The sequence below is a fragment of the Zootoca vivipara genome, chromosome 16, assembly GCF_965207765.1.
Source record: "Zootoca vivipara chromosome 16, rZooViv2.hap1.1, whole genome shotgun sequence".
Lineage (NCBI taxonomy): Eukaryota > Metazoa > Chordata > Lepidosauria > Squamata > Lacertidae > Zootoca > Zootoca vivipara.
In genome coordinates, this window is record NC_142599.1 from 34,659,150 (window position 1) to 34,684,622 (window position 25,473).

The following is a 25,473-nucleotide window of genomic DNA, read 5'->3' on the forward strand; positions in this document are numbered from 1 at the left end:
TTGATGAGGCCCTAAACTACTGAAGGTAATGGGGCCCTTTATATGTCCGGCTGTCCTTTGTCAACAACAAATTGTCGATGTTTTTTGTGTTGAATAGATGCTATATGGTAATGTATGAACCCAATAGGTATCTAAAGCCGTTTGCACGTGTTGCCCTGCAACCAGTCCATGCAGAATGTAGGCACCCTGTATATAGAAAGGAGCAAACCAGTGATATTTTAGGGAGCAGGCTGGCAGGCGGGGCCCATGACTTACATCATAGGAGCCTACACAAAACAAAACACTGTTGCTGTATGTAGGTTTTATTTTATTTGTTTTTAATCTTGTATTTTGGAAACATACATCCAGGTTTTTTTCTTCCTTTTGGGGGCCCCCAAGAGAGCAGGGCCCTAAGGTATAGCTTGTTTAGCTTATACCTAAATTTGGCACTGGTGATGGGAGTTGTAGGCTAAAACATCAAAAGGTGCCACACATAGCCCGTTGATGGCGATTCTTTTATCCTATACTAGGATAAGACACCAGTCAGATGGGTGGCATATAAAATAATAATAATAATAATAATAATAATAATAATAATAATAATAATAATCACCTATAATAATACCTGTCTTAGCCTTTAGATTTTACGAGGGTGTTATTTAAAGAGTCGTCTGCTGAGCACCCAGAGGCGTGTGACGAAAATAGCCTCCAACTGGGTGCAATCCAAAAGCCCAGACGTCTATAAAAAAGGATTGGACAAATCTTATGGCTTATCCCTGGCTACTAACATTGTGTTCTCCTTCCATGATATGCCTCTGGGCGATGGTCGCTGGGAATCACAAGCAGGGAGAGTTGCTGGCGCTCTCAGGTCCTGTTTGAGGCCTTTGCAGAGTACCGGTAAGCAGGGCCGTCTCTAGGCCCGGGTCTGGTGGCGCGGGGCACCAGGGCGGCAGGCCACCAGGGGCGCCGCTGCGCCCACTGAGAGGCGCGGCTGAGGCTGCCCCAGGCGCGCCTCTCAGCTGTTCAGCGGCTTCAGGCCGCTCTCTGGAGGCGCGCGGGCCTGGGGCCACCTCCGCCGCGTGCAGGGGCGTCACAACAGGGGGCGGGCACTATGGCAGGTTGGGTGGCGCAGTGCAGCTGCGCCCGCGGCAGCCGCGCTGTACACGGGGCCCCCCCGCCCCGCTGGGAAACGGGGTGGGGGGCGGGGCGCCGGAGGGATCTGTCGCACCACGGTGCCAGGGCGCTGGGTATGCTTAAGATGGCCCTGCCGGTAAGTACCTGGCTGGGCACTGGGAGAATGGTAAGCTAGACTAGATGGGTATTCCCAGAGACCCCTGTAAATCCTTGAGCTTTTTTGGCCAAAGTTGTTGAGCTTGGGTTTTTTTTTGGCGGGGGCAAAATTGTGGAGCTTTTTTTCAGTTTTGCCCAAAGTTGTTGAGCTTTATTACCCCCAAAAAAACCACACATAATGTTTCTGAGCTTTATTGAAGGAAATTCAGCACTTCCTACACGGGCTGCCGTACATCATAATCATAATCATAGTAATTTATTACTTATACCCCCGCCCATCTGTCCGGGCCTCCCCAGCCACTCTGGACGGCTTCCAACAGGATATTAAAAAACCCAATAAAACACCAAACATTAAAAACTGCCCTAAACAGGGCTGCCTTCAGTTTCCCCCGGATGTTACAGTGATTTACGCCCAGACACTGTTTCCGACGGGTATGGCAACCCTGGGTAAACCAGTACGGGAACCGTAACTCCGGGAGGGCAAGGGGGGTGTCTCCAAACAACTCTCAGGACCCTTAACAAACTTCAGCTCCCAGGATTCATTGTGGGGATCCATAACTGTTTAAGGTGGTAACATAGGGATTGACGTCTCTGGTAGGGACGAGGCCTTGCCATTGCTTTCTTCGACCTTCGGCCACCACCATCAAGAGGATTCGTGTATCTCCTCATCCACACACATACACGCTCCTAATTTCGCCCAGAATCACCATCCCAACCAGCTGTGTGCCTCTTCCTTCTGTATAAGGTACAGTAAAGGTAAAGGTACCCCTGACCATTAGGTCCAGTCGCGGACAACTCTGGGGTTGCGGCGCTCATCTCACTTCCGGGTCATGTGGCCAGCATGACGAAGCCGCTTCTGGCAAACCAGAACAGCACACGGAAACACCGTTTACTTTCCCGCCGGAGCGGTACCTATTTATCTACTTGCACTTTTGGGCGTGCTTTTGAACTGCTAGGTGGGCAGGAGCGACAGGAATCCCCGTCATGGGGATTCGAACTGATAGGCTCAGTGGTTTAGACCAGGCATGTCCAACAGGTAGATCGTGATCTACTGGTACGGTAGATCACTGGATGCCTGTGGTAGATCAATGGTAGATCACTGGCTCCCCCCAAAGAAGCTCAACAACTTTGGCTCCCCTAAAAAAAGCTCATTTTTTTTGCCCTGCACCCCCCAATGGTGTTCTCCGTCTCCCTAAAAAAAGCTTAACAACAACTTTGATCTGAATGCCTTAAAAAAGGGCCTTCCTCTTCCCCAAATAAGCTCAACAACTTTGACCTGAACCCCCAAAAAGGGGGTAGATCACTGCCAGTTTGTAACTCTGTAAGTAGATTGCAGGCTCTTGGGAGTTGGCCACCCCTGGTTTAGACCACAGCGCCACCCGCGTCCCATTCCCTCTGCATAGTCTGGTCCAATCCCTCCACTCTTCCGCCAAGTGAGTCAGCTCAACCCAGGAGCATTCAGGAGAGCAGGATGCCTGGGGCAAGGGAATGACTCACTCGTCAAACACGCACCCTCCTCGGGTTGCCAGGAGACCAGTGGGAGGCTCCTCCCCACCTCACTAGTTTTATTTGCAAACAAGGAAGGGGATTTATTTGGTCCCTCTTCGCTAGCCAGGACAATCGTCCCACTGGTGTAAAGGTTGGGCCAGCTGCTGAAACGTGTTGCTAGATCTCTCTCGCTCCACAGCCCTGCATGGAGAGGAGCTGGAGGGATCTGAGCAGGGAGTGACGCATTTGGGGCGTGGTGCCCCAATAACCTCTGCCTGCCCCTCACACCTGTCTTCTTACTTACAACCTGTTTAGGTGGCAACCTTGGCTGCCAGCTTCCCCCCCCCTTTGTCTCGAAATTGCTGTTTGTAGAACTCAACAGGGACATACGCACCCTGCAAATGTCCTAGAAAAACTACTGGACAACTTCTTCTTGTTGTTGTTTAGTCGTTTAGTCGTGTCCGACTCTTCGTGACCCCATGGACCAGAGCACGCCAGGCACTCCTGTCTTCCACTGCCTCCCGCAGCTTGGTCAAACTCATGTTCGTAGCTTCGAGAACACTGTCCAACCATCTTGTCCTCTGTCGTCCCCTTCTCCTTGTTGTGCCCTCAATCTTTCCCAGCATCAGGGTCTTTTCCAGGGAGTCTTCTCTTCTCATGAGGTGGCCAAAGTCTTGGAGCCTCAGCTTCAGGATCTGTCCTTCCAGTGAGCACTCAGGGCTGATTTCCTTCAGAATGGATAGGTTTGATCTTCTTGCACTCCATTAAAAATAATAATACTGTAAACCACACCCTGTGATCCTCTGATGAAGGACGGTATAGAAATTGAATAAATAAATAAATAAGCATGCAAGCAAGCAAGCAAGCAAGCAAACAAACAAATTTGAAAGGGTGCGAGCGTCTAGCTCTCATTTTAAAAGTTTTTCCAATGCTGGAAGCCATTTCAGAACGGATGTTGGAATGAGCATCTCAGAGGGAGCGATTGGCTGGCCTGTGCTACCACCGTGTGTTGACCATCGCCCACTGCAGGAGTCTTGTGATGTGTGTGTGTGTGTGTGTGTTGCACATTCCACAGGGGAGGCCCTTCGAGGCCCCCCTGTGTCTTTGCCAGCTCCCTCTGCTGCCCTCTGGTGCTCAGGACGCAGAAGTGCATGAACATGCATTTCTGTTCAATGCAGTCGTCATTCCGGCTCTCTTAACGGGGCTTAGGAAAGGGATGGCCCTGCAGGTGTTGTCGGGACACATCCCTGATCATGGGCCATCCTGGCTGACGGGTTAGATGGGAGTTGGAGTCAAACACCACCAGGAGAGTCACAGTTTTCTCCATCTATTAGTTAGCAGTTGTGTGAAAAGCGGGTTCCAGATCTGGTCCCCAGATGTTGTTGACCTTTTGGGACTTCTTAGTTTAGAGAAATGATGACAGAAGTCTATAAAAATTATTCTTACAAAAGTTGGGTGCCCCTCTCTCTGCCGAGTGGTGGCAACAGCCCATGGGGTCCTGGGCACACACATAGGGTCTGTGCAGCAGCAGCAGCAGCAGCAGCAGCAGCAACAATTTATTTACCCCCCCCCATCAGCCCGGGTTTCCCCAGCCACTCTGGGCGGCTCCCAAACAGAATATTAAAAACACGATAAAACATCAGTCATAAAAAACTTCCCTAAACAGGGCTGCCTTCAGGTGTCTTCTAAAAATCAGGTAGTTGTTTATTTCCTGGACATCTGACAGGAGGGTGCCACTACCATGAAGGCCCTCTGCCTGGCTCCCTGTAGCTTCACTTCTCGCTGTGAGGGAACCACCAGAAGGCCCTCGGAACTGGACCTCAGTGTCTGGGCTGAACGATGGGGAACTGAGACACAGCGGAGACTGTTGTGGCTTTAAGAAATACGGTTTATTCACTGATTTACACATCCAGTCTGCACGGAGGGGGTCCAGATCTTACAGCATGGTTACCTCAAGAGGGGTTTGTTCCCCACAGTAGTGTAGCACTTCAGTCCAAGACATCGCCTAATCTCCTTTATTCCATTTCATTCTAATGGTCCATTCTTTTGATGCTTTTAAGTACTAATGTTTAATCCCCCCAGGTGGCAGCTAGCCTGATGTTATGTACTGAGATTGGAGACTAGAACAACAGGCAGGTAGGATCCTAGAATGCAACAATCTGATTGGCCTGCAGTAGCAGCCCAATCAGGCTCCAGGAGGGAAGCAGAATCAACCAATCAGACGGGACACATTGTGTAAATAATGTACGGTATATTAAGCCTGAGGTTTGGGGGGAATTTCATACACTGTTATACGAGCTGCAATAAAGACCCTGAAATCACTACGTGACACTTGTTGATTGACTAGGATTAAAGAATGGTATACATAAATCTTTTGCATACCTATTGAATATCCAAATTAACTTTTGTTGTTGTTGTTTAGTCGTTTAGTCATGTCCGACTCTTCATGACCCCATGGACCAGAGCATGCCAGGCACTCCTGTCTTCCACTGCCTCCTGCAGTTTGGTCAGACTCATGTTGGTAGCTTCGAGAACACTGTCCAACCATCTCGTCCTCTGTCGTCCTCTTCTCCTAGTGCCCTCCATCTTTCCCAACATCAGGGTCTTTTCCAGGGAGTCTTCTCTTCTCATGAGGTGGCCAAAGTCTTGGAGCCTCAGCTTCATGATCTGTCCTTCCAGTGAGCACTCCGGGCTGATTTCCTTCAGAATGGATAGGTTTGATCTTCTTGCAGTCCATGGGACTCTCAAGAGTCTCCTCCAGCACCATAATTCAAAAGCATCAATCCTTTGGCGTTCAGCCTTCTTTATGGTCCAGCTCTCACTTCCATACATCACTACTGGGAAAACCATAGCTTTAACTATACGGACCTTTACCTAGGTTAATTAACTGTTCACATGCTCATTGCTGATGCTCAGAAGTAGGTCCCCCCATTCCAATACACAGTGGATGTGGATTACATTCTCACAGTCTTTACATATAAACACCTCAGCCCCCTTGCATAACCCCTTTCTAAGACACATTGAAACTGTCTTAGAACATATTCCAGTTATAACACATGAGTTCTAATTAAATCCTAATATTTACCATATCTAAACATTTAGCCTGCAGATCGATTCCATTATGCACGTCATGGAGGAAGCGTATAGAGAAAAGATTTTCTTCCGCCTCTCGCTTAACACTAAAATTTGTGGGAATCCAGTGAAGATGTTGGAAGATTAAAGCTAAAGGGACCCCTGACCATTAGGTCCAGTCACGGACCACTCTGGGGTTGTGGCGCTCATCTTGCTTTATAGGCCAAGGGAGCCGGCGTACAGCTTCTGGCAAACCAGAGCAGCACACGGAAACACCGTTTACTTTCCCGCCGGAGCGGTGCCTATTTATCTACTTGCACTTTGACATGCTTTCAAACTGCTAGGTTGGCAGGAGCAGGGACTGAGCATGGGGAGCTCACTCCGTTGCAGGGATTCAAACCGCTGACCTTCTGATCGGCAAGCCCTAGGCTCTGAAGGGCCTCATGACAAGGTGATTATTTTTCTGTTGCACATCCAACCTTGGGACTTAGCTCTAGGATGATTGCTAGCAGCAAGGCACAAATCCTGGGAGCATCAAACAGCTGTGGACCCTCCTCATAAGAGGCAGGCCCTGTTAGAGAAAGCCTAGGCCAACAGATGCTTCAGTTCTGCACTGGGACTGAATTGCAACAGGAAAAAGGTCCTAGAAAGCAGAACATGCCTGCTGTGGCCGGAAAGATTCTTTCTTTCTTTCTTTCTTTCTTTCTTTCTTTCTTTCTTTCTTTCTTTCTTTCTTTCTTTCTTTCTTTCTTTCTTTCTTTCTTTCTTTCTTTCTCTCTCTCTCTCTCTCTCTCTCTCTCCCTCCCTCCCTCCCTCCCTCCCTCCCTCCCTCCCTCCCTCCCCCCCTCTTTCTTTCTTTCTTTCTTTCTTTCTTTCTTTCTTTCTTTCTTTCTTTCTTTCTTTCTTTTCTTCCTTCCTTCCTTCCTTCCTTCCTTCCTTCCTTCCTTCCTTCCTTCCTTCCTTCCTTCCTTCCTTCCTTCCTTCCTTCCTTCCTTCCTTTCTTTCTTTCTTTCTTTCTTTCTTTCTTTCTTTCTCGTGTTGCTTGTACAGTGGTACCTCAGTTTACGGACTTAATCCGTTCTGGAAATCCGTTTTTAAACCGAAACCTTTCTTAAACCGAGGTGCGCTTTCCCTAATGAGGCCTTCTGCCACCAATGCCCTTCCACTGTTCAGATTCCATTCTTAGACGGAGGTAAAGTTCGCAAACCGGGACACCACTTCCGGTTTTGCAGAGTTCGCAAACCAAATCGTTCGCAGACAGGGCTGTTCTTAAACCGAGGTACCACTGTACATGCAAGTTATCAGGTCGGCTAGCCCAAGGGGAGCAAGTTAAGGAGGTTGGAAAGCGAGTCTCTTCCACCCTGGCCTGTGCAGGCCACAATGTTTGGGAACCTGCTGCTTCTGAAGGAATAGGAAACTCCAGCGGTTGACACTGTTTTTAACAAAGCAAACCAATACACCAACTTGGATTTTAGTGCGCAAGGCTCTGTTGTAATAAATGGTATTTTCTTTTTATATAAAAAATGGAACTCACTGCCACAAGAGGCAGCAGTGGATGAAATTAAAAGAGGATAAGAATGTAAGAAGAGCCTGCTGGATCAGGCCAATGGCCCATCTAGCCCAGCATCCTGTTCTCACGGGGGCCAATCAGATGCCTGTGGGAGGACAGTAGCAAGCAGGATGGATGTAGCCTATCTTGATTTCAGCAAGGCCTTTGACAAGGTGCCCCATGATATTCTTGTAAAGCGGAGCAATGGATTCAAACTACAAGAAAGAAGATTCCACCTAAACATTAGGAAGAACTTCCTGACAGTAAGAGCTGTTCGACAGTGGAATTTGCTGCCAAGGAGTGTGGTGGAGCCTCCTTCTTTGGAGGTCTTTAAGCGGAGGCTTGACAGCCATCTGTCAGGAATGCTTTGATGGTGTTTCCTGCTTGGCAGGGGGTTGGACTGGATGGCCCTTGTGGTCTCTTCCAACTCTAGGATTCTATGATTCTAGGATCCAAGCTGGTGGGCATCATTGCCTCCTGTGGAAGCAAATTCCATAGCTTAACTCTGAGCTGATCAGAAAGAAAGTCACATGACTCTGACACTCGGAGTCCAGTCTTTATCGCCACAGTCTGACAGTCTGGCTGCAACTCCCCGAGGCGTGGCCAGCCCCTCCCTCCAACCACCCAGCGTCCCGAGTGCAGCCGTCAAAAGGCATGAAACAGATGGATATGCAATTTCTACGGACAGGTCTACATTCCCGGTCTTCTGTAGAGTTCGGCTTCCAGAAGATCTGCCATTGGGAAATGTCCTGTTCAGCCCGGCTAGTAGGGGGAGCTGGAAAGAGGCAAAGTTAAGGCAGGGAGTCAGAATGGGGCGGGGGGCTCGGGGTGGGGAGCAGCTGACATGTTCTCTCCTGCGGGCTCTCATTCTCCATCACACTCCTGAACCTGTTGCTTCACATGCAAACAGTGGTTGATGATGCCACCAATCAGCCTCCAATATTCGTCAAAGCTCATTTTCCCGTCCTTATCCAAATCCATGTCGGCAAACATTTCTTGGGCGGCAGTCTTACTGTCGGTGTTCTGGATGGGAGTGACGGGGAAGGAGTAGGGAGGAGAAGCAACGAAACTAGTGAGAAAAGCAGGAATGGAAGATCTAAAGCCTAAAGGTATGGTAACCCTCCCACCCACCCCAAAATAAAATACAATTAATCAAACATTTTCCAGAATACTTTCACTTTTAAAAGTTGACTTTCCTCCTACCCTTCCGTGGTTTTCTCCTGGTTATCTCTAGCTGCTGGTGCTGTATATTATAATTATAACTTCTCCCAGCTTTACAGTCGTACCTTGGAAGCTGAACGGAACTCGTTCCAGATCTAAATCTGTGTTGTGATCCACACCTCTAGCCCACGGAATCATGGCAGATTTAACCATTTCATCTTTTGTTTCCCATTCTAACAGTATCTTATACATCATATAAATTAGTTTTTCTCTATTTTCTACTAGTTCCCTCTCAAACTGGGAACTTTGGTCCATAAACCTGTGTTCCTTATTGCCTTGTAGTTCAACCCGTCACATACTTTCTGACTTCCTCTAGTTTCTTCAGTTCTACTTCTTGGTTGGTAAAGTCCAAAATGTCCAAAACATTAAGTTTTTTTCAATGAGAGTGCTTCTATAGCTGAAAGCTATAGAGGTGTTTTCCTTTCCAAAAGGTTTTGGACTCTATACAAATTCTTTCTAATAATATGGTTCAGATGTTCTTATGTATTCTAGCATTGCCATACTATAGACCTGCATGCCAACCAAACTCAATACCATAACCCTCCAAGTCCAACAATTGAGTGTTTTCCAACACAATCCATTCCTTTAACCTACAGGCTGCTTCATAATATAAATGAAAGTCTGGTTGGGAAAAGCCACCTCTTCCTGGCATCTATCAAAATTTTATGGTATATTGCATTCTCCGTTTCTTCGCCTGCCAGACAAATCTAGAGATTTCTTTTTGCCATTCTTTGAAGCAGCCCGTGTTATTAACAATTGATGCAGTTTGAAAGGAAAACAACATTTTTGGTAATACATTCGTTTTTATGGCTGAAATTCTTCCCAACAAAGAGAGTTTCAAACCCCACCCCCCATATTTCCAAATCTTTTAAAAATTTCTTTCTATACTTTAACAGAGTTGTCTTGGAATATATTGGGGTCCTTTGCTGTCAGCCATAATCCTAGATATCTCTGCCTCAAATCCTGGCAAGCTGCTGACAGTCAGTGTTGGAAATACTTAGCTAGATGAGGAAGCATGTTCTGTAGCTGCTGCCACCACCACCGCCGCCCTTCGCCTCACCGATAGCATGTGGCTGAGTTCCTCGTTGAGCATCTTCCCAAAATTCTCCTTGTTGATCTTGCCCTGTTTCCCGAAAAAGTATCTGAGGAAAAAGGACTTCTCGGCGTATTTGTCGTAGTTCCTCACCAGTGTCAGAAGGGCCTCCTCCAGCTCGGAGAGGTTGCCTGCCATGGTCTCTCCTCCCTTGGCTCCTAGAAGAAGAGCGGAGGTGCGTCACCCACTAGCAGCATCCTTCTCTAGTTCATGTGCAGGACATGTGTGGCTGGAAGATCGGCACAGGACCTGGGAGAGACCTGGGTTTGAATCCTCTTTGTGGCCATGAAGTTGCTTGGCTGCCCTTGGGCCAGCTGCAATCTCTCCGCCTAACCTACTTCGCAGGGCTGTTACGAGGCTAAAATGGGGAAGAAGAGAAGCCTATAGTCCATCCTGAGCTCTTTGGGGGGAAAGGGAATATAAATAATAGAATCACAGAACTGTAGAGTTTGGAAGGGACCCGGAGGGTCATCTAGCCCAACCCCCCTGCAATGCAGGAATCTCAACTAGATCAGGCACCCCCAAACTTCGGCCCTCCAGATGTTTTGGACTACAATTCCCATCTTCCCCGACCTCTGGTCCTGTTAGCTAGGGATCATGGGAGTTGAAGGCCAAAACATCTGGAGGGCCGCAGTTTGGGGATGCCTGAACTAGATCATAAATGACAGATGGTCAGCCAACCTCTGGTTAAAGACCTCTGAGGAAAGAGAGTCCACCACCTCTTATGGGAGACCATTCGACTGTCGAAAAGCTAATAATAATAATAATAATAATAATAATAATAATAATAATAATAATGCTGTGAGGTCGCCCTTACCTCTTCTTACCCACCCACTTGGACATACCTCTAAGTTTAATGCACGTGGGGTCTGGCTTTCTGCAGGAAGCGAGACCTGGGAATTTTTCATGAGGGTTTTTTTAAAAAATGCAAATTTCTGCAGAAATTTGGAGAACTCGATTTAAGTTGGGGGGACGGGGATGAGAAACTAAAGGAAGCTAAATTGACAGACCCTTCCCTTCTTAGCCAGGACAGGGAAAATCTCTCACATTGAGGTTGTCTTTTTCCAATCTTAAGTCCAGTTCTCCGCATCAGTTTGCAATGTATTTCTTTAAAGTCCTCGTGGAAATTGCACCAGCATTTTTTTCCGTGCGAATTTCTCCTGCTAGGTACAGGTTTGAGATGGAATCATGCCTGGTGCACACACATTTCTGCAGAGTGATGGAGCTCGTTTTTGCAAGGGAATGCCTCTTGCTACACCCTTCTGCCCTTGTCCCTTGGCACACTGCGAAATTCGGAGATGTGCGAATTTGGAAGAATGGCTACCGAACCAGGTCGCTCGCAAACCGCTGACTGACCACCCAGTGGCGGTACTCTTGCTAGGAATGTAGAACTAAGTGTGCCATGATGGGATCCAGCTGAGAGCACTTTTGATGCTCTTAACCAAAGTGGAGAAGAGGAAAGGCCGCAGCTCAGTGGCGAATCATGGGTTTTGCATGCAGAAGGACCTAGATTCAACCCCCAGAATCTCCAGGTAGGGATGAGAGCGAATCCTGCCTGAAATCCCTGACAGCCTCTCCCAGTCAGTACAGACAGCACTAATGCTCTAACTCAAGTGTTTGGCAGCTTGCTCTGTTCCTATCTTAACCAGCCCTTTCTTCACAACCATGAGGACTGGTGCCTTGTTGGCCTCGGCCCAGTATACCTGAAGGAGTGTCTCCACCCCCATCATTCTGCCCGGACACTGAGGTCCAGCGCCAAGGGCCTTCTGGCGGTTCCCTCCCTGCGAGAAGCCAAGTTACAGGGAACCAGGCAGAGGGCCTTCTCGGTAGTGGCACCCACCCTGTGGAATGCCCTCCCACCAGAGGTCAAAGAGAATAACAATTACCAGACCTTTAGAAGGCATCTTAAGGCAGCCCTGTTTAGGGAAGCTTTTAATGTTTGATGGATTTCTGTATTTTAATATTTTGTTGGAGGCCGCCCAGAGTGGCTGGGGGAACCCGGCCAGATGGGCGGGGTATAAATAATAATAATAATAATAATAATAATAATAATAATAATAATAATATATTATTATTATTATTATTATCAATAGGGAAATTTTGTTTTCTTTTTATTACATGTACAGTCGTATCTTGGATCTCAAACGCCTTGGCTCCCAAACAAATTGGCTCACGAACGATCAAAACCCAGAAGCAAATGTTCTGGTTTTCAAACAATTTTTGGAAGCCTAACATCTGGCACGGCTTCCGTAGCTTCCGATTGGCTGCAGGAGCTTCCTGCTGCCAATCAGAAGCCGCGCTTTGGTTTCAGAATGTTTTGGAAGTCGATCTGACTTCTGGAAGGGATTATGTTCAACTTCCAAGGTACGACTGTATATACATGCCACCTTTTCCCACAAGGAGCTCAAAATGGTGTACCTGGTTCTCCCCTCCTTGTTTTATCCATACAACAGCCCTGTGAGGTGGCTGGTGGCTGTAGCTAATTTGCATTTCACATCCTTCCCGTGCAGAAGGTTGGATCCCCAGAATCTCCAGGCAGGGCTCAGAGAGGGAGCGAGACTAACTTCCGGAAACCTTGGAGGGCCGCTGCCAGCCCATGTAGCCCATAGATAGATCAATGTCATGCAGAGATTAGTTAGGGGGGAATCGGACCATGTGCCTTTGCCTTGAGTCACCTCGGTGGGCCTAGGGAATACCAATGAGGTGATTATACAAGACTGGTGTCAGCCCAACTCCAGTCAAGATGCAGTGGCTTGGCAAGACCCTTCCCCAAACACCAGATCTGAGTTCTTTATTCCTGATTCCTTCCCCCCTCCCTCCCTCCCGACTCTTTTATACCAGATGTTTTCCCTTCTGTGGAGTCATTTCTCTGGCATGCCGGCGGGACAATGGCCTGTAGAAGCATGTCCTTTTGCTCAAGAGTTTGAAAGAAAGTTTTGCATTTCACCCTTTCCGGCCCATCCGATAAGCAAACGGACAGCGGCATGTTGAACATTCCTTACCTTGCACAATTGCAGAGTTTGTGGCGTGTGGGCCAAAGAAATCTGGGTCTCCCTGTCTGTCTCGGTCCTGTTCCCCCAGTGCTTTCCACGGGGGGGGGGGGGTCCTATGAGATTAGGCACCTCCCAGCTCCAGTTTAGGTACCTACGTCACGAGGCTGGCTCCAATTTCCTTTTAAAGAGGAACATTGCCTCCCCACTCCCCTTTTCCCAGACACTCCCTTTGGGTCTTTTCCTCCGGATAGCACTGCACGGCCCACCTGGCACTGGGATCAGGAAGCAAGCCAGAGAGCGAGGCCGTTGCAAAATCAGAGGACCTTGTGCTCAAAGGCAACTGCACTGGCTGCTGATTTGCTACAAGCTGGGACAAGTTCAAGGCGTTGCTGTTAGTAAATAAAGCCCTTAGCAACTTGGGACCAGCTCACCTGCAAGATCGCCTTGCCCCATGGCATGCCCACGCAAGTGGGGCCACACAAGACCCATTCCATCTTTGGAAGAAATCAATATTTTAGTGTGACAGCAGCCTATTGATATCTCTGAATTCTTTTTTGGCACCTGCTGAAATCATTCTTATCTTTTGATACCTACATGTTTAGAAAGTTGGTGCAAATTTTGATCTGGATTTTAGGTTATTTTGTTAAGGTTTTAAATTATCCCCGTTAATTATTATTGGCAATTTTGTTGACAGCTTTGACTTTAAAAACAAAACAAAACAGTCAAGTGGTGAATAAACGTTTGTGAAACAAACAAATAAAGAAGAATTAGCTTTCTTATTCTTCCTGCTGGAGATACAGAGTAAGGAATCTCAGCTAAAGCATCCATGACAGATGGCCATCCAACCTCTTCTTTAAAAACCTCCAAGGTTTTTGGAGACCATTCCACTGCCAAACAGCTCTTACTGTCAGAAGGCGGGAAGGTAAATGGTGTTTTCGTGCGCTCTGGTTTCTGTCACAGTGTTCCGTTGCGCCAGAAGCGATTTAGTCATGCTGGCCACATGACCCGGAAAGCTGTCTGTGGACAAACGCCGGCTCCCTCGGCCTGAAAAGTGAGATGAGCGCCACAACCCCATAGTCGCCTTTGACTGGACTTAACCCTCCAGGGGTCCTTTGCCGTTTGCAGCATCTACAGTTCTCAAACGCCTTGGTTCCCAAATGTCAAAAACCTGGAAGTAAGTGTTCCAGTTTTCAAACGTTTTTCGGAAGCCGAACATCCGCTGCGGCTGTGAGCTATTGTTTCCGGGGTGTCTGCACCAATCAGAAGCTGCACCTTGGTTTTCGAACATTTTGGAAGTCAAACGGACTTCCGGAATGGATTAAGTTTGGAGCTTTTGTTTTTGCTATTTATTTTGCGTTTTTGTTTTTGAGGCTTTTTCAGTTAATTTGTTTTTGTGACTGTGTGGAACCCAGTTTGATTGATTGATTGATTGATTGATTGATTGTGTGACTGTGGAAATGGATGAAAGCAATGGCTATCATCAGTGCAGGTAAGGAAAAAAATTATTTTAATTTTTGTCATCTACAATAAAGTCTTCTTCTTTTTTTAAAGAGTGCAGTACATTGATTGTTGCTTTCATTTTATGGATCAATGGTCTCATTAGATAGTAAAATTCATGTTGCTTTTTTAGGGGTTGTTTTTAAAAGTCTGGAGGGAATTAATCCGTTTTGCATTACTATCTATGGGAATTCGCTGCTTGGTTTTGGAACGCTTTGGTTTTGGAACGGATTTCGAGAACGAATTAAGTTTGAGAACCAAGGTTCCACTGTATTACCATTTCTGTCAGAAAGTTCTTCCTGGCGTTTAGTCAGAATCTCCTTTCTTGTAACTTGAAGCCATTCTGGACCAGAAATCAAGTTTGCTCCATCTTCCATGTGACAGCCCTTTAATTATTTGAAGATGGCGATCATATCTCCTTTCCAGTCTCCTCTTATCCAGGCTAAACATACACAACTTGGGTAAAAAAAAAGCTGTGCGTTTAGTATTATGGATCCAACCGTGGAGAACTCTCTCTCCAGTAAGATTAGGCCCCTGCTCTGCTGAGCTTTCAGACTGTTAACAAATGTCTTTCCTCTTTCAGCAGGCATTTTGAGGTTGTTTTGCTGCTCCTAGGCTGAATTTTAATTGTTCTTATTTTTTGCATTTAAAAAATAATCATCTTAAGTACACCACTAAAAAAGTAATCTTGAGAAGTATTTGGTTACTTTATTAGCCAATCAGAGTTATTTATTGATCTCTAATAAATATTGTAAAAGGCATTTGATTAACAGTCCAATCCTGTGCATGTTTACTTGGAAATAAAGTCCAACTCTTTTCAGTGGGACTTGGTCTCAGGTCAAGGTGCAAGCCAAGTGGAATAAAATTCATTCCTTCATAGGCAGTTCTAAAGCAAATAAAACCCAATCTTTCATCTTTGGTCGGGAGGGGTGAACCTTGAATAGTATTTTGCATGGAGGAAGTCCCAAGTTCAATCTCCGTCATCTCCAGGTAGGACTAGGAGAGAATCCTACCAGAAGCTCGTGGGAGATTTGCAGTCAAACCTAACAGTTGAAATAAAAAATTTAATGTCATATATAAATTTGACCATATATATATATATGATGTTCATAAATGACCAAGCAAACACGTACAACGTCCTGAAACCAATTTCTCTCTCCCAAAATGACCTCAAATATTTCTCTGCAAAGGTGGGGAGGGGTATTACTCAGAAGGGTGGTGGAAATGGGTGATTGGCTGACATAGGTGCCAAGTTCCAGATTGAAAAATCCGGGATCAGCAGCACCGCAGCACTGGAAGTCGCTTCTACGCATGTCCGGAAGTGCGTAGAAGCGACTTCTGGCGCTGCAGACATTTTGGAAATGGGTACAGCGGCATCGGAAGTCGCTTCTTCGCATGTCCAAAAGTGTGTAGAAGCGACTTCCAGTGCTGGCGTGGCACCAGAAGAACATGGCCGCTGGCAGGAGCTCCGTAATCCAGGAGTAAGAAAACACGGGGATTTCCTGGGGGAAACGGGGTACTTGGCAGCTATGCACTGACTCCCTTTTTCTGATATTCCCCAAATGAGTATAAATAACAAACGGGGTCTCCAAATCTTGGTCTATTTCCTCCAGTTTTTCCTGGTCTCCTCCTCCCTGCACCTTCCGCACCGACTTCCTTTATTCCCATAGATTCATCTCAGCTGGCTCTGCCCCCAAGTAACTGGAACTTCCAGTCAAATAGGGTCTGTTGTCACAAAGAGCAATGAAGATCCACGGATGTGATTCTGGCCCTGCTTAATCGATTCTCAGTGCATTGCTGTCTCCCTGCATTCACAGGACCTCTCACCAAGGACGTCTACTACACACATTTGCACACAATAGTACCAGTGGTCACAGGACATTTTGCCCTCACAATGCTGCCGTTCCCAACACCCCTAAGAGTCTACAGTGCCCAGAGTTCTATGAAGGGGAAAAGATGCTTCCGGTGTGGTTTAAAGAAGTCTGTATGTAGGTTATGCTCCACAGATGATGCTTCAGAAGCCTGGAGGATTCAAGAGAACGCCCTGAATTCCAACACAGAGAACATCATCCAAGGTGAAGCTGAGCCGAAATTAAGCAAAGCAGGTTCCGAGCCAAGGTATAACCTGACATGCAAGATACCTTTTGGAACATAGCATGTGAAGGTTGAATATTGTCCTGATCTTCTGGTTACAGCTTAGGAATGCTTGTCCCTTCAACCTGTCAATCTTAGATATCTCAGTTTCTCACTGTTTCCAAATGTGAATGCAGCAGTTTTTGATTTATTTATTTTTTAAGTCTTGTGAAAATTCATAAGCACCAGTACAAATTTTCCTGATTCCCCACATTTCGGCATGGAATTTTAAAATCAAAGTCCATTGATATAATGCACATTCTATATTAACCAAATTCACTAATCTATTCATTTTATGCACTTTTTCATCTTAACATATGGGTGTTTTTTGTCTTCAAAATATTGTTTGCTTGGGGAATAGCATCACAAATTCATACAAGTGTGTATTTCGAAGGGTGCCATGTTTTGGCTATTATGTCAACTTGCAAATTATGAATAGGATAGATTCCCCTCTAAATGCAAAATAAACTTTATGCCCCTAACCCCATTCCTGGCAAAAGTAATCTCGGAAAAGTCCTCTTTCTGTTGACTTCATCACGACTGGACACATTGGAACTGCAGAAACAGCTTCCAAGGAGTAGATGGGAATCCCTCCTTCAAACTGAGCTGTGCCTATCTTTGCAGGGACTTTCAGGTAGGAGAAGCTAATAGAGGTTAGCACAGACGGGTGTAGGACAGGATCAGAGACATATCAAGGAAACATATTTGCGATTACCAGTTGCACTTCATGAAAGGTGAGCTGAGAACCAGTAAAGCTGGAGAAAAACACACAAGAGACCTCTGTGATGCTGCAGTGAAGCTTTAATGGCTAGGAAGGATTCTCTGTGATCAAGCAGGAGAAGACATTCAACATTGAGAGATTAAAGGAAACCAAAACACTCATAAAATGAGATTGTTGAATTGGACAAGCGGGAGGGAGGGAGGGAGGGAGGGAGGTTCTCCCCAGACCTTCCCTTTGCCCTGACCAGCTGGCCAAAAAGGGCCCAGGTACCCGTAAGAAACTCTGCATGGGAGATGTGCAGATCTTCCGCCAATTCTGGCTCAGTGAACTGAGGCTTGCTTCCCAGGTTTCTTGTCTCAGTTGCCAGTTTGGGGCTTTACATTCTGCAGCGTTAAACGAGAATAATGGCCACTTCATCCAGAAATTCGTCTAAGGTCAATAGTAGATTCATCTCCAAAGAGCGGGTTCCATTGCTGACACTGGACATCTTGGCAAGAATCTTGGATACTCTGAAATGATACGTTTTCAGAAACACGTGAAAACCGGGGAAATAAGACATCATCTCTCAGATAACCAAAGAAATACTTGTCAGACAGGGAGGAGGGAGTTCCTCTTTCTTTTCAGCTTTTAGATTGAGATTCCTATACAGTATTATGACTTAAAGAATGCACATCCAGGAAGGAGACAGTTCAGATAACGAAAGATATAAAAGATTAATTTAATGTTGATTTTTAATTGTTGCAGCAAGGCCTGGGACAGTAAGATGAATGGTAAAACATTAAAATAGTGACCCCCGCCCCCTATTTGACAAGTTCCTACCTCTTCGGGGGTCACACTGTTGGCCCATCTAGTTGAGTGTTGTTTCTACAGCAGGAATGGGGACTGTTCGCCCTCCAGAGCTTGTGGAACTACAACTCCCAGCAACCCCAGCAGCCAGCATTGGCCAAGGCCAGAGGAGGTGGGAGTTGTTTTACATCTGGAGGACCATAGGTTCCCCACCCCTGCTTTAGCTGTCAGTGGGATGGACTTCCCAGGAGTTCAGGTGAGCATCTCTCCCTCCCTGACCTGCGTCACCCAAGAGAAGGCAAGGGTGGCTGCAGCAAGGCAGCTCTGCCTAAACTTGCATCAGTCCTCCCGTCAAGATGTAACGTGGGCATATCATGTGGCAATGGCACAGCACCTTTCTCAGAAGAAGATGAAGATGGGGCACTGGCCTGAGATTCCCAGAGGGAGAAAAATGGGTCCAGGGATCCTGCCATTACCTGGAGCTGATCTTTCAAACAAAGCATGGCCGGATCCAAAACAGGACATCTTCCCCTTCCCTGCTCTGATCTCTAAGCAGGAAGAGATCCTTGCAGGGGTTTGAACTGGATAGCCCTTGTGGTCTCTTCCAACTCTATGATTCCTCATTCTTCACCCTCATTTAACTCCATCCCTGAGAGTGTCCAGCTCCACATTTCAAAAGTCCTATTAGAAGTGGGATTTCTGTTTGAGCCCAGGGAATTGCATGTAAAGATTTGAAGGTCTCTTCCCAAATCTGATTTCTATGTGAAACTCAGCAGGAAGGTATGTTGGGAAAAATCCCCAGTAAATTACTGCCCCACAGTAAATCAGTTGCTACCTTCTTTGTTCTAGTAATCAATCTACTTAAAAGGAGCTTACCAAAAGCTGAAGAAGCTGAGCAGCCGAAGAGAGGAGATCTTCAAAAGCACTGGTGGAAAAGCTCTATGCACTGAGCCCTTTTATACAGTTTCTCTCTGCACTTGGAGCAAATATATTGGTGCAGCATCACTAATTTGGCTAAGTATAGACCACCTCCGGTTTTGGGACTGAACGTTCCTGGCCACTGAGACTCCACCCAACTGCAATGTAATGTGTTCCAAGAAGTTATTGGTCATTTTAGCCTCCTGCTTTGCTTTCTTTTGACTCTGCTTCAATTTGGGTGATGTTCATTGTGTTCCTTTTAATGTAATTTTGGGGCATTTTCTTGACTCAGCCCTGCTTTAGGACAATACGTCTTCGCACCTACAAACACACTGTCTGTTGCAATCGCAGGTGAAGCCCATTTTCTGCCTCATAGGATTCGGGTCCCTATAGATGGCTACAGGTGCTGGGAAACATAGCTCTGTGAGGGGTGAGCTACATCTCCCAGAATTCTTTGGGAGGAAAATGTTCTGTGATTTCCACTATGAGCTCTGATTCCCAGCACCCTTAGCCATACCGTATGTAGGGACCGAAGTCCTTTGAGGCATAAAATGGGTTTCACCTGCAAGTGCAACAGGCAGTGTGTTCGTAGGCGCAAAGACGTACAGTATGTCCTAAAGCAGGGCTGAGTCAAAAAATTACCCCAAATCACATTAAAAGGAACACAATGAACATCACCCAAATTGAAGCCGAGTCAAAAGAAAGCAAAGCAGCGCCTTGAGAGAAGGAGGAGGCTGACAGGACAGAAAATGTGCTCCACGTGTGATTGCAACATCCAGTGTGTTTGTAGGTATAGAGCCATATGTCCTAAATGAGGATTGAGTCGATAAAATGCCCCAAATTCCCATTAAAAGGAACACGGAGAACATTACCCAAGGTGAAGCCAAGTCAAAAGAAAGCAAAAGCGGCGCCTTGAGAGAAGGAGGAGGCTGACAGGACAGGTAATTGATTGGAACACATTACATTGCAGTCGGATGGAGTCTCAGTGGCTAGGAACGTTCAGCCCCAAAAGCGGAGGTGGGCTATACTTAGCCAAATTAGTATTACTGCACCAAAGAATTTGCTCCAAGTGCAGAGAGAAACTGTGTAAAAGGGCTCAGCACATAGGGCTTTTCCACCAGTGCTTTTGAAGATCTCCTCTTTTCGGGTGCTCAGCATCTTCAGCTTCTGGTAAGCTCCTTTTAAGTAAATTGATTACTAGAGCAAAGAAGTTTGCAACTGATTGACTATGGGGCAGTTATTTGGACAGAAAGCACTTATTCACACAGAACAGAGTCATACTATGCCAGTCTCTCCCATGGGAGACAGTGAAGGCCAGCAACTTGGATGGCTTTCAAAGAGGATTAGAAAAATTAAAAGAGGAGGAGGAGGAGGAGGAGGAGGAGGAGGAGGAGGAGGAGGAGGAGGAGGCGGCTATTGATGGCTACCAGCCACCAATGTTATGCTTTCCCTCCACAATTGGGGGCAGCAATGCTTCTGAACATTAGTTGCTGGAAAACCACAGGTTGGAAGAGATGGCTTGTGCCTGATCCAGCTGGCTCTTCTCATGTTCTTATGGAAGACGAAGGTTGGATTTCACCAGAGGGAAGGAAGATCTCCTCCTCCCTGCACCTTCCTCACCAACTTCCTTTATTCCCACAAACTCCTCTCAGCTGACTCTCCTCCCAAGTACCTGGAACTTTCAGCCAAACAGCGTCTGTGGCCACAGAGAGCAATGAAGATCCACAGACCTGATTCAATGGCTGATAGGAGTGGTAAACCTGTTGAGAAGAAGAAGAAGAGAAGAGTTTGGATGTGATATCCCGCTTTATCACTACCCGAAGGAGTCTCAAAGCGGCTAACAATCTCCTTTCCCTTCCTCCCCCACAACAAACACTCTGCGAGGTGGGTGGGGCTGAGAGACTTCAGAGAAGTGTGACTAGCCCAAGGTCACCCAGCAGCTGCATGTGGAGGAGTGGAGGTGCGAACCCGGTTCCCCAGATTACGAGTCTACCGCTCTTAACCACTACACCAGACTGGCTCTCTTGTTGACGACTGTTAATGACTGTAATTGGTCTTGCAGAGTGGCCAGGATGCCCACGTAATCCAATTGAGCAACCTAGCAGACAAGAGAAAAAACAACGCGCTCAGATTTCTGTTGTAGTCTGGCCCTCCTATGATGTAAAGGTAAAGGCCATCAGGTCCAGTCGTGTCCGACTCTGGGGTTGCGGCGCTCATCTCGCTCTATAGGCCGTGAGAGCCGGCGTTTGTCCGCAGACAGCTTCCAGGTCATGTGGCCAGCATGACAAAGCTGCTCCTGGCAAACCAGAGCAGCACACGGAAACGCCGTTTACCTTCCCGCCGGAGCGGTCCCTATTTATCTACTTGCACTTTGATGTGCTTTCGAACTGCTAGGTTGGCAGGAGCTGGGACCGAGCAACGGGAGCTCACCCCGTTGCAGGGATTCGAACCGCCAACCTTCTGATCAGCAAGCCCTAGACTCTGTGGTTTAAACCACAGCGCCACCTGGGTCCCTCTCCTCCTATGATGTATGTATGATGTATTGGGGGAGGTGTTCCTGGGCTACACCCCTTCTGTGATGTATGTATCATGTTTCTGGGGGTGGTCTGGAGTTTGAGGGTGGGCAATTTGAAAATTCTACATAAGGGGCAGGCACACCTTTCTTCTGGGTCCTCCTCCTTTCTCCTGCATCACCATTACTAAACATTCGTTTTCCAACTTCCCCCCTCCCTGTTGACTTCGCTCAACCTCCATTTCTGGTTTATTACATCAAATGATACAATCTACTGTTTGTATGCAATACTACGCTTTCCCATTGTTATATTTCTTGTTCTCTGTAAATAAAGTTGTAAATGTTTATTGAAATCCTGCCAGTGAGTCCATGTTTTTTTTGTTTTGTTTCTGCAAATATGTTGTGAAGGGTTCCCATTCTTTTTCAAAGTCACTTTTCACGCAACTTACCCATTAATTTTGCTAATTCTCCATAGTTCATCAACTTTTCTTGCCATTGCTATTCGTCTGGTACTTCTCCGCTCTTCCAATTTTGTGCTATTAAATGTTCTTGCTGCTGTTGTAGCATACATAAATAATGTCCGTTTTTCTTTCGACAGCTCTTGTCCCAACAAGAAAGCTTCTGGGTTGTTTTTTTTAACTAACAGTGAGAATTTAAGATTTTTGAAACATGGGCGATGACCAAACTTTGCACACATGAGTTGCTGTGCTGTTGTTCCTTGTTTGGCTCCCTAAATTGGCACACAAATAAATGTGTGTGAGTGTGTGTGTGTGGCTAGCCTGGCAGCATGGATGTTGGGCTTTATGGCTGCTGGCAAGCAGGAAGGCAGTTGGCCCAGAACCTTTGAACACACAAAACACCCTCCCCTCTCCTCCGCCTGATTCAAGCTGCCCTCATCTGTATGAGAACCATCACATTGCTCTCTCGCCGGCATTAAAAGCTTGCAAGTGACCGTCTTTGGGGTAAGTGGCAATCCTTTCGGAGGGGGTGGGTGGCAGGATCCCAGCTTGTGACAATGGCTGATCTCGCCCCCCCAACCTTGCTACAGGGAGCATGTGGGGGGGAATGTGGCAAATTCTTCTGAAAAGCTGTCGAAAGCTGTGATTCCTGCGTTTGCAGAGGGTTGGGCTAGAGATTGCAGCCAGTAACTCGCCGCCCCTGCATTTTGCTGCTCTCAATGCATTCCCCCCCCTTCTTCTCTTCCCTCGCATTCCTTCACTCTGTTCCTAGAGCCTGTCTTACACAACAGGGCCACACACACAACCCCCAGCCCTTGACCAATAGCCTCAGCGAGGGAGGGAGGAAGGAGCCAAACAGCGCTCAGTCACAAGATGGCCAGCGAGGATGCGTCGGAGGTGGAGATGGCCATCGATAAAATCGTCAGCATCTTATTGGTCCATACGGCCGCCGAGGGCAAGAAGGAGACACTGACGGCCAGCCAGTTCAAGGCGCTTGTGAACAAGCAGCTCCCAAACTTCATGAAGGTAGAGCGGGGTCAAAGGGCAGAGGGGATGAGGCCAGGAAGACGAAGGGAGACTATTTTTTAGGTCAAAAGCAGTGTAAGCAAAGGTATTTTGCTCATTAAGACAAAGGAAAAGATGATGACCATCGACTTCTCATTTCAGAAGCTCTGTAGACCAGGGAACCTTTTTTTTTACTGAGGACCGCATTATTATTATTATTATTATTATTATTATTATTATTATTATTATACCACCCTATACACAAAGGTCTTAGGCAGTTCACATAAAGGATCACAACTGAATCCATCCCAAAGAGGCAGTCTCTCACTGACTGTTTCTGAGCTTTCCTGAAGGAGCGTCTCCACCTCCATCATTCTGCCCGGACACTGAGGTCCAGTACCGAGGGCCTTCTGGCGGTTCCCTCGTTGCAAGAAGCCAAGTTGCAGGGAACTAGGCAGAGGGCCTTCTCGGTGGTGGTGCCTGCCCTGTGGAACGCCCTCCCAACAGATGTCAAAGAGGAAAACAACTACCAGACTTTTAGAAGACATCTGAAGGCAGCCCTGTTCAGGGAGGCTTTTAATGTTTAATAGATTACTGTGTTTTATTTTTCTGTTGGAAGCCGCCCAGAGTGGCTGGGGAAACCCGGCCAGATGGGCGGGGTATAAATAATAAATTATTATTATTATTATTATTATTATTATTATTATTATTATTATTATTATTCCGTTCCTCTTGCCTCTTCCATAGGATGCTGGCGATCTCGATGAGAAGATGAGAAGCTTGGGGACCGACAGTGACGGGGAGCTGGAATTTACGTCATACTGGAAACTGATGACGGAGATATCCAAGAAGCTCAAGGAGGGGGAAGTGGGGAATACAAAGTGAAATTTGCGGTATACGTGCATATTTCTGGATGTGGGTAAGAGAGAGGTGAGTAGGTGGGACCAGGAAATATTGACCCTAGGACTTGCAGGAGGATGAAAATACTATGACATATCAATCAATCTCTTGGCCAGTTGCAACAATTCAAATAAAAGCCTTTGCTCTGAGAAGCTGCTGCCTGTTGCTTGCTTGGCGGCAGGGTGGAAGCGAAGTGGAGTCAGAGTTGAGTCATAACCAGAGCCAGGAGCCAGGAACAAAGAGTGACAGTCAGGAGTGAAAACTACTGTTGTCTTTCAGGGAAGAGCTGTAGCTCAGTTGTTAGAGCTTCTGCTTTGCACGCCGAAGGTCCCAGGTTCAATTCCTGGCATTTCCAGGTAGGGCTTGGAGAAACTCCCTGCCTGAAGCTCCCTGCCTGAATAGTCCATGCACAATAATGAGGAGGAGGAGGAGGAGAAGTCTCAATGAAATAAAACTGGTTTATGAAGAGATGGAATATGCTGAGATGGCTAGACTAACTGTGAAAATTAGAGAGCAACATGGAAAAAAACTTTCTTGAAGAATGGGAATAATTTTTGCGGGATATTTGAAAAAAATAAATAGCCTGGTTATGTTAAGCTGTACGCAGGATTTGAATTATAGCAGCGGGTGAGAATTAGCTGTTTATTAATTTAGAATTAACATATATAAAGGATAAAATTAAAGTAACATGGCAACTCTATAAGGGAATAAAAGAACACCCTGGAAGCGGCGATGGGAAGTCAGCGGATATGAGAGATTAGTTCTGATTGTGTTTTAAAAGAATTTGAAAATTTAATGAAAATAATTGTTTTTAAAAATGAGAACAGGATGCTGGACCAGGTGGGCCACTGGCCCTGATCTAACCGAGCTTTTCTTATGTTCGCATGTTCTTGTGACATTCATTCAAGGCTTCCTCGCAGCAGGTGGGAGTGGCGAGCGTGTCACAGGAGGACCCAAGGGAGACCAGGGCCTGAGGGCTGGGGCCAGAGACTGACAGCCACCTCTCCTGTTAACATTGCTCCAGTTAGTAATGCAAGAACCAATTCCTCCCACCCCACCCCCTATACACCCCACTTTGTAGAAGTAATAAACCCCAACGGAAGGGAAAGGTTTCAATGCTGGAGCAGACGAGGACAGGAGTCACGCAGAGGGAGCTTGTGCTGCCACCTAGTGCTGACTATTGACCACTGCAGGAGTTGGGTGTGTGAGTTGCACATTCAATAGAGTGGCCACTGTTTCTCTGGCGACTCCCTGCTGCCCTCTGGTGATTGGGGCGCAGAACTGCACAACAGAACTGACCTTGGTTCAATGTGAATTTCAAAGTGCAAATTAGGTTCAACCGCAAACTGAATGGAATTTCTTCCCACATCCTTATAAGTTAATTGGCTATAAACCACCACCACCACGGTATCTGCCCATGTCCTTTTGGGAAGAAAAAAAAAAGTGTGCTACAGAGACAAAGCAGGAGGGAGGCGCTAATCTGACTTCTTTCTTATAAGGGGTGAAGTGAGAGGGCAGGGGCCCTATTTAAAGGGACTGTGCTCCTCCGCATGGGGAGTGTGTCTGAAGGGCCCAAGGAATGGACTCCTTGATACTCCCTTCAAGAAAACGGACTGGCATAAATTCACAGACAAAACCTCTATGCCAATCTGGTTTTCAAGCTTCTCTGGATCTCGCCTATAGTTTATAAATCAACAGAGAGGCAGGTTTGTAGAGGTCTCTCCCCCCTGGCACATGCTTTCATACTGCTAGAACTCGGGGTCACTTGATGAAGGTGCTCTGCAGTAGAGTCAAGTCAGACAGAAGAAAATGCTTCGCCCAACCCATGGTTAGCCTGTGGGACTCATTGGCACAAGAT

General features: G+C 46.7%; 2 protein-coding genes and 1 long non-coding RNA gene across 5 annotated transcripts; 1 reads left to right on the forward strand and 2 right to left on the reverse strand.

Annotated features, from left to right (window-relative positions):
• Positions 1 to 6,988: 6,988 nt before the first annotated feature.
• Positions 6,989 to 12,921, reverse strand: LOC118076449 (protein S100-A16). 2 transcript variants are annotated; one of them, XM_035099217.3, is made up of 3 exons: positions 12,695 to 12,921; positions 9,660 to 9,850; positions 6,989 to 8,401 (listed from the first exon to the last, which is right to left on the reverse strand). In XM_035099217.3, exons 2-3 carry the CDS (start codon positions 9,828 to 9,830, stop codon positions 8,243 to 8,245), a joined length of 330 nt encoding a protein of 109 aa, XP_034955108.1. In that variant the 5' UTR covers positions 9,831 to 9,850; positions 12,695 to 12,921; the 3' UTR covers positions 6,989 to 8,242. The 2 variants fall into 2 exon arrangements, with proteins under 2 accessions (XP_034955108.1, XP_088515983.1); XM_088659857.1 differs by having other exon boundaries at positions 9,660 to 10,050; positions 12,695 to 12,918.
• A 173-nt stretch (positions 12,922 to 13,094) lies between these two features.
• On the forward strand, positions 13,095 to 23,762 carry LOC148683163 (protein S100-A13-like). 2 transcript variants are annotated; one of them, XM_088659861.1, is made up of 3 exons: positions 13,095 to 13,607; positions 22,483 to 22,736; positions 23,463 to 23,762. In XM_088659861.1, the coding sequence occupies exons 2-3, from the start codon at positions 22,584 to 22,586 to the stop codon at positions 23,598 to 23,600; spliced, it is 291 nt and encodes a 96-aa protein (XP_088515987.1). In that variant the 5' UTR covers positions 13,095 to 13,607; positions 22,483 to 22,583; the 3' UTR covers positions 23,601 to 23,762. The 2 variants fall into 2 exon arrangements, with proteins under 2 accessions (XP_088515987.1, XP_088515986.1); XM_088659860.1 differs by lacking the exon at positions 13,095 to 13,607 and adding an exon at positions 20,176 to 22,214.
• Positions 17,099 to 19,218, reverse strand: LOC148683164 (uncharacterized). The gene is made up of 2 exons (XR_015947532.1): positions 18,699 to 19,218; positions 17,099 to 17,545 (listed from the first exon to the last, which is right to left on the reverse strand). It is a non-coding gene; the product is annotated as an uncharacterized LOC148683164 (long non-coding RNA).
• Positions 23,763 to 25,473: the final 1,711 nt, after the last annotated feature.

What these genes read in the sequence shown, in the direction of transcription:
- LOC118076449 (XM_035099217.3), bottom strand. Translation starts at nt 9,830, where the DNA reads ATGGCAGGCAACCTCTCCGAGCTGGAGGAGGCCCTTCTGACACTGGTG. An exon ending in AACTCAGCCACATGCTATCG is followed by an intron (nt 8,402 to 9,659) that starts GTGAGGCGAAGG and finishes ACTCCCATCCAG; the next exon opens with AACACCGACAGTAAGACTGC.
- LOC148683163 (XM_088659861.1), top strand. Translation starts at nt 22,584, where the DNA reads ATGGCCAGCGAGGATGCGTCGGAGGTGGAGATGGCCATCGATAAAATC. An exon ending in AGCTCCCAAACTTCATGAAG is followed by an intron (nt 22,737 to 23,462) that starts GTAGAGCGGGGT and finishes CCTCTTCCATAG; the next exon opens with GATGCTGGCGATCTCGATGA.